This window comes from Pelecanus crispus, chromosome 9 (assembly GCF_030463565.1).
Source record: "Pelecanus crispus isolate bPelCri1 chromosome 9, bPelCri1.pri, whole genome shotgun sequence".
In the NCBI taxonomy this organism is placed as follows: Eukaryota; Metazoa; Chordata; class Aves; order Pelecaniformes; family Pelecanidae; genus Pelecanus; species Pelecanus crispus.
In genome coordinates, this window is record NC_134651.1 from 40938225 (window position 1) to 40951119 (window position 12895).

The window sequence follows — 12895 nt, forward strand, 5'->3', positions numbered from 1 at the left end:
CCCTCAGGCTCCCCACGAGGGAGCCCACGCTCCTCCTGCCCCGCCATGAGGGGACCCCAAGCCCTCAGGCTCCCCACGAGGGAGCCCACGCTCCTCCTGCCATGCCCTGAGGGGACCCCAAGCCCTCAGGCTCCCCACGAGGGAGCCCATTCTCCTCCTGCCATGCCATGAGGGGACCCCAAGCCCTCAGGGTCCCCTCAAAGGAGCCCAGGCTCCTCCTGCCATGCCCTGAGGGGACCCAGACCCACACAGCACCATGAGGGGACCCCAAGCCCTCAGGCTCCCCACGAGGGAGCCCACGCTCCTCCTGCCATGCCATGAGGGGACCCCAAGCCCTCAGGCTCCCCACGAGGGAGTCCATTCTCCTCCTGCCATGCCATGAGGGGACCCCAAGCCCTCAGGCTCCCCTCAAAGGAGCCCAGGCTCCTCCTGCCATGCCCTGAGGGGACCCAGACCCACACAGCACCATGAGGAGTCCCCAAGCCCTCAGGGTCCCCCTGAAGGAGCCCATTCTCCTCCTGCCCCGCCATGAGGGGACCCCAAGCCCTCAGGCTCCCCAGGAAGGAGCCCGCGCCCCGAGGGCACCGTCCCGCCCCGGCCGAGGGGAGCGGCGGCGGCGGGGCGGGGCGGGCCGGGCCGGGCCGGGCCGCACCGCCCACATAAGGCGGGGGCAGCCCACGCTGCTCGGCGCGGTGGAGGCTCCGTCTCCTCGGTCTCCTCGGTCTCCTCGGTCGGTCGGGCAGCCAGCATGGAGCTGGGGTGGTTGCTGTGGGGCGCGGCGGTGCTGCTGCTGCTCCCCGTCCTGATGGAGCTGAGCCCGGCCGTCAACTTCGTGCTGCGCATCGGCTTCTACTACCTGCTGTGCATCGTCTGCTCGGCGCTGACGGCGCCCGTCTGCCTCCTCGTCAACGGCGGCCGCACCGTCAAGAACATGAGGTGGGTGAGCATGAGCACGAGTGGGGGGTGCCCGGCCCCGCGGACGCGGGTGGGCGCAATGGCAGGGCCAAGGTGTGGGCGGGTGAAGCGCAAATGGGGCAGATGGGTTTCAGGCCCAGCCTCTGCGTGATGGGGATGATGGTGGCCTTCGCCTCAGGGCTGTGGGCAGAGCCTCGGGTGGCTGCCGTGGTGGCAGTGGGGTTGCCTCTGGGCTCGTGGAGGGTGCTGGGGGCTGCTCGGGCCCATAGCCGTGCCCTCACCTTTGGGGAGCCCGGCATGGGGACGAGCACCCTTCAGAGGGGCCTGGAAGGCGTGAGGATGGCGACAAGCGGCCACGCCATGGGGCCCATGCTCCTCCCGCCACGCCATGAGGGGACCCCAAGCCCTCAGGGTCTCCATGAGGGACCCCACGCTCCTCCCATGACTCCATGAAAGGACCCAGACCCACACAGCACCATGAGGGGACCCCAGTCCACTCCTGGCTGTGCCAGGAGGGCTGTCTGCCGGCAGATGGTGTTTAGCGTGCTGCCCTCAGCCCGGTGAAGGAGCACGGCAGCCATGCAGCTGCCTGGGGCACGCTTGTTGCTGCCAGCCCGTGCTGTGTGTGTCCCCTGACAGGGGAGAGCAGCTCCTCTACGTGCAAAAGCACGTTTTAAGGGCAGAGCTGGCACGTCTGCTGGCAGCGCAGGAGAACTCGGTCTCCTTGCTTTGCTCTCCCGTAGGCAGCTTTTTACTTACTCTAACCATCCGTGCCCAGGCCAAGTTATATGGGTGTGGGGGAAAGGGGAGCCCTGTTACCTTAATACATCCTTTTTTGGATCGAAGGTTGGGCAGTGTCTCAGCTGGTGGAGCTGGACTTTGCTTTGTGGCTTTCGTAGGCAGGGCTCGGCGCAGAGCAAGCGGGCGCAGGGCACCGACGTGCTGCCTTTGGGCTCTGCCCTGCACGCCCGGGCCGATGGTCTGCGATCCACTCCGGTGCTGTGGCCCCAGGCACTGGGAACAGCACTCTGCTCTGGGATCTCCAGCCTAGCTCTGTCTCCAGCTTTGGTTGCCTTGGCTCGCTCAGGAGCAGCTTTCCGATGCGCAACCGGCTTTGCAGCTGGGAGAATTTATGATGTTGGTTATGGAGAAACTCTTTCTTCCCCACCCCTAAAAGTTTATGAGTCTCCTATAAACTTAAAGGAACTCTTTGGGAAGAAGAACTCCTTGTACTGGGCAACCCATGTTGAAACTCGGAGCTGCATTTTGGCCCGAATCGCCCTTTTCCTGTAATGTAAGCCCATTGTTCCCATGTGCTGGCACTGGCTGAGGATCTTGGTCATGTATCCCAGCGCCTGGGAGGTCTGTGGCTGAGGTGATCCAGCGAGCTCCTTATCGCTACAACATCCCAGTCTGCTTATCCCAACTTGGGGAAGGGGGTCGGAGCAGAGCACATGCTGGTGGACAGACAGCGATAACAGCGTCGCTGCCTGGCACAGAATGTCCCGTCCTTGCCTGCGCTCCTGGTGCCAGTGCTGAGTTGGTATGACTTGGAAGAGGTTGCCCCTTGGCTCTGATAGAGATAGAGCTGTTTATCTAGTGGTGAAACCTCTTGCAAGAGCTTCCAACCTGGTAAGCACACTTCATTAATCCTTGAAAATCAGAGGATCCTAAAAAGGCCTCTTGTCACAGGCTGCAGGGTCGAGGACGTGAAGCCAGAGCTGCTGGATTTCAGACTTGGGCTGTTACGGACGCACTGCAAAAGCACATTCCCTCTCATTTTTCTACTTTCTCCTTGTGTCTGGCAATAAGTGCATCAGATTTACAGCTCTCTGCAGCTGTGACTGCGCTAAGTCAGGACCATTCATACCAGCAGAGAAGCTGCTTGCAGGGTTGGAAGGGAGTGGGACCCATCCGCTGAACCCTGCGGATGACGTAGCCAGCTCAGCAGGGCTGCTGGTCACCCGGTTCTTCTTCACTTGCTCTGAGCTCTGCCCCTTCGCCTCTTTCAGTGGATGAGGCCACATCTTGTGCAAGGAAACGCTGGCTTCTGACTGGTAGGAGGAAGTTGGATGGTTGCTCTTGAGTAATGTGTAACCAGCCTCTCCCAGCAGCTACTGAGTAGTGTGACTTCCAGAGCAGTGACCTCTTTTTTGGTTGGCAGTCGGAAGGGAGGAGAAGTGGGATTTAGGTCAGTCTGGTGGCATGGCATCCACCATGACCTTAGTAATTTGTGTCACCTTGCCTCTCCTCACCTGCCCGCTTGTCTTTTCACCTGGGCTGCACTCCAAGCACCTTGGTGCAGGCCCGTGGTGCTTGGGAGCTCTGCAGCCTGGGCACCTCCCCACATCCTTTCCCTGGGTGCGGCTCTAACCTTTGCAGCAAGTTTGAATGCTGGCGGGCTGGTAGCGGTGGTGTCACCCAGCCATGTCACCTGCAGCCATCGGCCTGGCCTGAACTCCAGCGTCCAAGTCAGTGCCTGGGTGGTCTGTGTGGTGGGGCACCCCACAGAGAAATGAACCCCACTGTGGGTAGGAGCAAGCCAGGGAAAGTTGCCTTGCTGAAGGTGTGTGGTTGAAGAGCTGGTGGCAGGGGTGGGGATGCTTTTGGAGAGCAGGTGCTGGGAGCTGCTGCCAAACCAGGATGAGATGCCAGCCGGGTGCTCACCTCCCACCCCAGGTGACAGGGGTGCTTCCCAGGCTGATGGTGCTGTGCAGCCTTCTGGCCTGGATCCCGTGGTGGGGGAGAAGCTGATGTTGTCCCTCGGTCTCCTTCTGCAGGGAAGAAAGCTCTGTCCCCTGTCTGCCAGGGAGAAGGTGGGCCTTGAGGCAGGGCATCCAGCTGCTTGTTGGAGGGCAGGTCAGCCCCTGAACCTGCTCTAGGCGGGAGCAGAGCTGGTGGCTGCTCCTGGGGCCTTTGTTCATGTGCAAGCTCCTCTGCCTCCTGTCCTGGCAAATGGCTGCTCCCCTGCCCAAAATAGCCCCTGTGTGCTGCCAGCTTCTGGCTGTGTCCTTTGGCCCAGTTGGAGGGTCCCCAGCTCCCACCTGTCTGGGGGTGGCGTAGATGGGCTCCTGCTCCCATGGGCTGGCAGGGTCCGGGCCGGCGAGCCTGGGCTGGGTGTGCTCAGCAAGGGCACGGCAGCCCGCTCGAAGCGTTGGCAGGGCTGAGTGGAGCTGCTGCTGTCTCCTGCCAGCTGGGCCCCCGGCCCTGGCGCATAGGGGAGGAAAGCTGGGAGCTTTGTGGACAAACCTGTAGATCCACTGCAGAAGTGAACTGACAGGCAAAAGCTATTTGCTTGAAGATGGGTTTGCTGGGGACACCCAGCCTCTGCCAGGCTGCGTGGGGAGCATCTCGTTTGCTGCTTGCGTCCTTGTGTTGTACAGGGAAGTGTTTCTTGCCTTCATTCTCCTCCTTTCTTGGATTCCCCTGGGGTCATGACACCCCATGTTTGTTTGTATCATTAAGCAGCATCTTCCAGCGCTGCAAGGAGAATTGGCAGAGCCTTCCTTGGGTGATGGGTGTGCAGGCTAATACCCATGTGCTGGGGAGTGGCAGCTCCTAGGAGAACTGTTTGAACAACTTGTGGGGCTCTGCTGATTGTGGAAGGAAAACATTGGTAGCATCAGAGCAGACTACAGCCATGGCACGGGGGGGAAACAAACAGCACTAAATCAGCAGGTGGAGTGGTCTTTGATCCAGTGTTGGAACCAGCATCTCTCCCTCCTGGACTTTGGAGGGCTTCCAGTCTTGCAGCTGTGCTAGGCTGGTCTTACCTCTTCTGATGAGCCCATCGTGAGCCTGGTTGTGAGCTGATGCTGTCAGCTTGAATCATAGAATCGTTTAGGTTGGAAAAGACCTTTAAGATCATCCAGTCCAACCATTAACCTAACATTACCAAGTCCACCACTAAACCAATTAAGGGCAGAGTAGCAATTTTGTGTTTCCTGGCTTGGTGGCTGGATTATTTTTTAATGAAAGTAAAAACTAGGAATCATTAAGATTGGAAAGGACCTCTAAGATCATCAGTCCAACCATCAACCCAATACCACCATGCCTACTAAACCATGTCCCAAAGTGCCACGTCTACACGCTTGCGTGTTGGTTTGTTTTGTTTTTTTTTTTTTTTTGAAGGGAGCACGAACCATTGAGTCTAGCTGTACTGGCCTCAAAGTTAAATCAGCTTCCCCCAGGCCTCCAGTAAAATTCCCACACTGGGAGTGGACAGGGTGTCGCATGCAACTGAAGCACTTCGAGCATGCAGGACAGGCACTGGGGTGGACCACAGGGCAAGTGAGGCTGGCGGCTCTCTGTCACAGAGCTCTGGTCTCTCTTTCCACCCACCCTGGGTATAGCAGAGCCTGTCACCTCCCTGCCTGGCTGCTGACTGCTCTTCTCTTCTGCAGAATCATCAAAACTGTGGTCAAGACCTTCAAGTACTTCTTCGGCCTGAGGTTTGAGGTGAAGGGACTGGAGCACTTTGAGGTGGAGGGCCCTGCTATCATTGTGTCCAACCACCAGAGCACGCTCGACATGATGGGTGAGGAGCTGGTGGGAGGGAGGGAGCACGTGTCTTGGTCATCATCAGAGAAATCCTGCTCACATCTCCTGGCCAAGCAGCCCCTGCCCTGGCCGGTCTGTGCTACCAAGCCCGCTGATCCAGCTTTGTGTCGGTGCTGGGTGCAGGAAGGGTCTCCCCTCACTCTGAGCAATCGCACGCCTGTGCAGCACCCCAGGTACTGCTCAGCTTCAGGTGCTTCTCAGCTCCCTTTTACATCCCTGCCTGGCTGGCTGTCGTGGTTTAGCCCCAGCCAGCAACTAAGCACCACGCAGCCGCTCGCTCAGTCCTCCTACCCCGATGGGATGGGGCTCCGAACTGGGAACCCCAGCATTTTGGGATCCCGATGGTCCCTGAGCGCTGGCTTTGCTGCTCGGCATCCCGTGACGCCCGCGCATCTGGGCACCCATCGCCGGGTGTCGTGGTTTAGCCCCAGCCAGCACTAAGCACCACGCAGCCGCTCGCTCACTCCCCCTACCCCAATGGGATGGGGGAGAGAATTGGAGGAGTAAGAGTGAGAAACACCCCTGGGTTGAGATAAGAACAGTTTTAATAATTGAAATAAAGTAAAATAGTAATGATAATAATAACAATATAATCATGATAATAATAATGATATACAAAGCAAGTGATGCCCAATGCAATTGCTCACCACCCGCCGACCGATACCCAGACAGTTCCCGAGCAGCGATCGCCGCTCCCCGGCCAACCCCCCCTAGTTTCTATACTGAGCATGACGTCATATGGTATGGAATAGCCCCTGGGGCAGTTTGGATCAACTCTTCTGGCTGTGCCCCCTCCCAGTTTCTTGTGCCCCTGGCAGAGCATGGGAAGCTGAAAAGTCCTTGACTAGCATAAGCAGTACTTAACACGCTGATGTTTTTAGTTGTTGCTATCAACATTCTTCTCCTACTAAATCCAAACCACAGCACTATGCCTGCTACTAGGAAGAAAATTAGCTCTATCCCAGCCAAAACCAGGACACTGGCCTAGCACCTGTGTCAGCATACTGGGCAGCCAGGCATGGGGGGTGGCACTGTGGGGCCGAGGAGTAAGCTGCCTCCTGAGGGGTCTGGCCATGACCTGCAGCCACCCTGCCCCTGTATTTCTGCTGTGTGCTGAGTCTCCACCTGCTCTGTCAATGGCAGCAGAAGCCAGCAGAGAAACAAGGCACTGTCCCTGGTACTCCCTTCCCCACTCAGACTGTGTCTCTTGTCCCATCCGAGTGCAGGGTGGGAGGGTGGCGGCTGCTGGTTCTCACCCTCTGCCATCACTTAGGGCTGATGGAGGTCCTGCCCGACGACTGTGTCCAGGTGGGCAAGAAGGAGCTGATGTACGCCGGCACTGTGGGGCTCATCATCTACCTCGGCGGTGTCATCTTCATCAACAGGAAGAGCACCACCAGCGCCAAGATGGTGATGGCAGAGGTGGCCAAGACTATGGCAACCGACAAAGTGAGTGTGACTGTGGCGCGGTGGCATGTGTCTGGGTGTCCTGGGGTGGCATGGCGGGCATGCGGGACTCCTCGTGCTGGCTTGCCTGAAGTTTCAGCCACCTGCAGCTCTTGGCAAGGCTGGCTGGTGGCTCGGCCAGCAGGAAGGGAGCGCTGCAAGTGGGTTGCTGGAGCAGAGTCTTGTCTCGCCGTGTGCAGGTGAAGGTGTGGGTGTACCCAGAGGGCACGAGGAACTGCACGGGGGACTTGCTGCCGTTCAAGAAAGGAGCGTTTCACCTTGCTGTCCAGGCACAGGTAACAGCACTTTGCTCCTGCACGGGGACGCTGAATGCTTGTTGCAGTGGCATTGCAGACTGGTCATGCAGTGGTATGGTTTATTTGCTCTCAAGTGAGCCACGTTCCCAGGTCACAGCTCAGCTAAACCACCCTTAGGTGTCACAAGTGCTGCCCAGCAGGAGCCGAGAGCCTTTTCCATCCCCTGCAAGAGTGACTTGACCCCTGTGGACAAGGGGCTGCAGAGAGTGGAGAAGCTGCCCTGTCCTCTCTCCTGACAGCCCCAGCACTGCAATCCGTGTCCCACCTGGAGGGCAGAGCACGGGACGTGGGCACAGTTGACCCCCTGGCTCTCAGCTTTGCAGGCAGCCGCCTGGCAGCGCAGCGGAGCGGTGTCTGTGCCCTGCTCCTGGGAGCACGGCTGTAGCACAGAGCTTGCTTCTGGCAGGGAGCCCAGCAGGTGCTGCGCTTTCTGACCTTGCCTGGGGAGATCCCAAAGCTGTTGATGCATTTCTCAATCCCCCCAGGTTGCAGTAGTGTAGCGTTGATTCAGGATTGTTAATGCTAATGCTTTAGAGAAACATCTGGCCTTGCTCTGTGTGGAAATAGCTGCTTGCTTCCAGACAGCCATATGGCACTTCTTGGTATGTCTTAAATGCCTTCTCTCTCCAAAATGACAAGAGCCGTGAGCAGTTAGTGGGGGAGCAGCCCAACAGCTCCCTGGCTTTGGACAGCTAGAGCTGTTGGTGCTGTGGAAGGAGCAGTGGTGCTTGTCTGGGCAGAGCTCTGGGGCAGTGTGCTGGGGACACCAAAGACCTGGCTGTGCTGATGGTGCCCAGGCTGCTGCTGGAAGCTCAGCCACCCTGCTCAGCTCCCAGGTGCTGGAGGCGAGGCGCCAGAGAGGCGGCTGGGAGGAGATGGGTGCCTCACCTTCCCATGCATGCTCTGCCTTGCCTCTCAGGACTGGGATGACTCAAGGCCTGAGAGGAAACTGGTTTTCCTAGAAGAGGTGGCGTAGCAGGGATCCTAGAGAAGGAAGTAGGTGCCAGATCTCTTGCTGGGTTCCATTGGCCCAGCCCAGGCTGTAGCCTGTGTGTACCATCCACATTCCTGCCAGGGCGATGCAGCCAAGGCAGGTGCTGGTGGCTGCTAGAAGGAAAGGGCAGCAGTGGAAATGGTACCACCCCTGCTAACACTCCCCTGAGTCACCAGGTGTAGATTGCATCTGTGTTATCAGCACTGAAATAATGACTGTGCCTGCCCTCCCGGCTGTGTCTGCCTGTCTGAAGCTTCACTGGGAGCAATTGATTGCAACTGGTGACTCTTTTTTTTTTTTTTTTCCTTTTTTTAGAAGCTGAAGGCACACCAGCTGGCCTGCGCCAAACATGTGCTTGTAGAGCATGGCAAGGCCTTTCAAAACAGGCATCCTCCAATGTTTGCAGGTCAGAAAATGCCCAAGTCTTGAAGCCTGGCTTGGGATGAGGAACCCCAAGAGCCAGTGCTGACCCGAGGCTGAAGTCTAACTTGGCCCTAGTGCCTTGAATGTCCCTGTGCCTTGAGTTGCTGGGGAGTGGTTTCGATCCCATTTGACTCCTGACTGTCCCAGCCTTTGGAAGTGGGTCTTGCTTGTGGGGCTGTGTGTGCCCTGTATGGCTGAGAGCCAGGCCAGGTCAGCTCTGCTGTGTGGTATTTGCTGCTTATCTGTGGCCTGCCCTGAGTCATGGCAGTGCAAGTAACTCCTTTTTTTCCTCTTCTTCCCCAAGGTCCCAGTGATCCCCGTGGTGTATTCCTCCTTCACCACCTTCTATAACCCAAAGAAGAATCTATTTACATCAGGTACCAAAGAGCCTGAGGGCCTTTAGTCACTTGGAGGCAGGGTTGATGCCATACCCATGTGGAGATCTGGTTCACAAGGGTATGGGAGGGAAGCGGAGCTGGGGCGAACAGGAGTCGGTTCAAAGCACTTGGCACCAGAGCCTGGGCTGGGTTAAGTCAGGAGAGAATGTAGTTGAATATGGTGAGGATGTTTTCATTAAAAATTGGATACTACCTCTTCCTCTTGTAACTGGCACAGCCCAAGTCGTTTGGTGAGGGCTTGGGGAAAGAAGCAAGCATGCCCTGCCTCCTGACCTCTCAAAGCAGGGACCCCCCCCCTGCAAGCAAACCACGGAAGCTGGTCGTTTCAAACCTCTGAAGTCTGGCAGTGCAAGTGCTGGGCAGACAGCTGGCTTTCAGCCAGCTTGGAGCAGTACCTCTCATTTTTGGGGAAGGAAGCCATGCTTGCCATGCTCCCTGTGTGGATGGCTGGAGCGCAGCCAAAGGTGGGAAGGTTGGACAGAAGGAGATGGAGGGAGCACCTGGTGCAGGCTGTGCCCGCCGTGGCCCTGGAGCTGAGAGGTCCCATGGCCCTGGGCTCCCCCTGTTCCCTTGGTCAGCAGGTGGGGACACCGGCCTTGGAAAGGGCCGAGCTCTGGCTGGGGTCTCAGTTTGGGGCACCAGGGAAATGCTCTGCTTGGCACAGCTGTTAGAGGGCAGGGTCTAATCCCCGGAGCAATCTCTGACCCCTGAGACCAGTGCAGCCTCTGCCTGCGCTCCAGGGGTGGATGCCTGAAGCTCTGTGAGGGGCTGAGGGCTGTGCTGGGGCTGTCCGGGGAGGAGCAGGGGTCCTGGGAGGGCAGAGAATGGGGCTCCTGTGGTGGGGGGGGGTTTCTCATAGGCTCTTGTCTTGTTCCCAGGCAAAATCAAGGTTGAGGTCCTGCCTCCAATACAGACCAAAGGCCTGACATCAGACGATGTCTCTGACCTCACTGACAGATGCTTCCGCACCATGAGGGAGACCTTGTTCAGGCTGTCGGGCCGTCCAAGCGAGGCAAAGGACTCGTCCTAGACGCTTCTCCATTGGCGTCACCATGTGGTGGTGGCTGAAGGAACCTGTCTGTTGCCAAATACCGAAGGAACTTCCTCTGCAGTGACTTCTAACTCTGGGAACACCACGGACTGGCACGCACGGGGTGTCGAGCCAGCACTGAGGTTCCCCGTTGAGTGGATTTCTCTTATGGGTTCATTATCTTGCAATGAAATGTCTCCTTTTTCTGAATTTCTCAGGCATCAAACTTGTGCTACCAAAGGGCTCAATGACCAGAGAGGTGAGTTCCCCTAGCTCAGGCAGCTGGCGTGCTGCTCAAACAGGGCTGAGAATCGGGTGAAAATCCAGACTCTGGCTCTTCGGCAGCACTGGGAGTGCGGCATCCTCCCTGGGCAGCCCGGAGCACTGCCGTCCGGCACGGTGGAGCTCACGGGCGGTCTCTGGGGCAGGGCCTGTCTCCTTGAGAGACACCTTTGGGTCACAGCAGCATCTTCTGTTGGGGCTTTGTGTTGCCCAGGCACTCCTGAGCCAAGTCTTCTGCTTCTGAAGAAAGCACCTAGGGCCAATAACCTCAGCTGGGCTGCGGAGGGGAATGTGTGGGGCCAGTCAGCCTTATAGCGTCTCTTCGGGCTCGATTGCCTCGTCTGAACAAGTGCCCTTGCTCACTGAGGGGTGCAGCAGTGGAGGGGAAGCTGCGGTCTGACCAAGCCGCTGTATATGATCTGGGCAGAGTTTAGCTGAATGCTGTCCAGCCTTGCTACTTTAGTCCTCTTCTGATGAAACGCCACGCTTGTTTGTACCGTTCAGAGCCACCAGCTCGATTTTTAAAAACTGCACAGAGCTGTCAGAGTCCTGGACAAACCCGTCCTCGCATGTGGCTCGTTCGTGGCGCACCTCCGGATGCCGCGTGCGACAGCTCAGGGGTTGTGGCACGCACCCGGCTTGGCTCAGAGCTTCCTTGGCGTTGCGAAACTGCGCTGCCAGCTCCCTGCCGTGGTTTGACCTTGTCACGGTAGTGCCTGCAGCGCTGGTCACAGGCGCGAAGGGCTCAGTCACGCTTGTTTTGCCACTTGTCATGGTCAGCAGTGGCCGAAAGATGGTGCATGTCCCGCGTGTCTTTGTGCACATCTCGGTGGAGCTGCTGCTCTGCAAAGCTTGTAAAAACTCCCGCAGAGCTGCGGGGTGGGTGAGCTGCAACGGTAATGGGGCTTGGAAGGCTTCAGCTCTCCCTTTGGGGGGAAATGGACTCCTTCCCCTGTTCAGATAAAGGGGTTTCCCCCTGTGCTTTGGGGTGACGGACCAGCGGGGCTCCCGGATCCCTCGCTGGGAGCTGCAGAAGTGGCCGTGACCTCTGCGAAGAGCAAGGCTGGGTCAGGCCCATGGTTGCAGGGGGTAACCTTCACCTCTAACTCGGGTTCGAGGAGGCTTTAGCTCTCCTGTTTGCGGCACAGGGTGTATAACCTTGAGATAAGCCGCCTGGGGCTGCTCAGGTAACCGACGCAGCTGGCTTTTGCAGCCTGTCTGGGGGCTGTGTTGGTGGAATTGCGGTCACGTGGCATTTTGGGGTTAAAGCCTTAACTGGGAAAGGCAGGGATTTCCCATAGAGCCAGTGAGGGAGGGAGCTGGTGCTGGCGGGGGCCTTACAGTACAGACTCAGGGGTCAGACGCGCCGTGGGACAGGTCGGGGTGGGAGGATGGGAACCCAACCAGCACTTTGTAAGAGCGGCAGGTAAAGGGCTGTCATGGAGGTTAAACCCAGGAGGGTCCCGGGAGGGCTCCTGGCGGGGGGATAACCATGTCCGTGGAGTGACTTCTGCAGCATCCTTCCCTGGGAGGAGGGAGCGGTGCCTCTGTGTGCAGTTATCTGCTGTTCGCTTTTAATTGGGTTGAGAATAATGTTATGTGCTTTAAAAAAAAAAAAAAGAAAAAAGAAAAAAAATACACCTTTGGCTATTTAAATAAAGGAGACTCCTGGTCTTGTGTGGGAGCTGAGGGAGGAGGGCTGCTGCGGGAGGAAGAAGGGTGCTGACCCTTCAGCTCTTGCAGGGGGTGGGTTTGGTGACTGAGGGGGAGCGGCAGGTCCTTGTCCCCACCCTGTGTCCCCCAGGCAGAAGGGCCGTGCTTCTGCACCCCAGCCTCACGCGGAGCCGCAGCCTGGCCTGAGCGAGGATGATAAACGCCTGCAGGGACCTGTCGCAGGGGAAGAGGAAGGTGCTGCCTGCGTGGATGGGAGCCCACATCAAAGCAGGGCCCTGGAGCAAGCGGTAACCATCCCACAGCCTCGGTGTGCAAAGCAGGAGGCTTTATTTTGGTCTAACCCCTGCAGCACCCCATTGCCCATGCAGCTCCTCCTGCAGCTCCCCTCTAGGCAAGTAGGAAAGTGTTGTAGCAGGGCGGTCACATCTGTTCTGCTGCACTCGTGTCCTTGGGCTGGAGCAAATGGTGCTGGCGGGGAGGTGGGGGCATGCACAGCGGCTGTCAGATCTGGGAGAGACCGGCTACGCTGGCAGCCGGTGCTCGCACCAGTGTAAACGCGTGGGTGGGCCCGGCCTCGGTCCAGGTGTGCAGAGGACTGTCCCTCCCTCCTCGGCCTCACCCTGTTGGTCCTACTGAGTGGCACAGGTTTGTCTCTCTGCTGCTGATGGGAGTGTCACAGGGAAAGGTTTTCTTATTAAAGCAAGTGAAAAACAGACTCTCTGCACCTTCAGGCCCATGTGAAAGCTTCATCCTTGTTGCTACGCTGTTGGGCCCAGAGATGGTGCAGAGGACTGTGAGCAGGAGCAGGTAATTTTGGAGCAAGCTGCTGCACTAAGAACCATAGAATCATTTAGGT

General features: G+C 58.0%; 1 protein-coding gene across 1 annotated transcript; it reads left to right on the forward strand.

Annotated features, from left to right (window-relative positions):
• Window positions 1-748: 748 nt before the first annotated feature.
• Window positions 749-10083, forward strand: AGPAT2 (1-acylglycerol-3-phosphate O-acyltransferase 2). The gene is made up of 6 exons (XM_075716923.1): window positions 749-936; window positions 5319-5452; window positions 6749-6924; window positions 7122-7217; window positions 8960-9032; window positions 9932-10083. Exons 1-6 carry the CDS (start codon window positions 749-751, stop codon window positions 10081-10083), a joined length of 819 nt encoding a protein of 272 aa, XP_075573038.1.
• Window positions 10084-12895: the final 2812 nt, after the last annotated feature.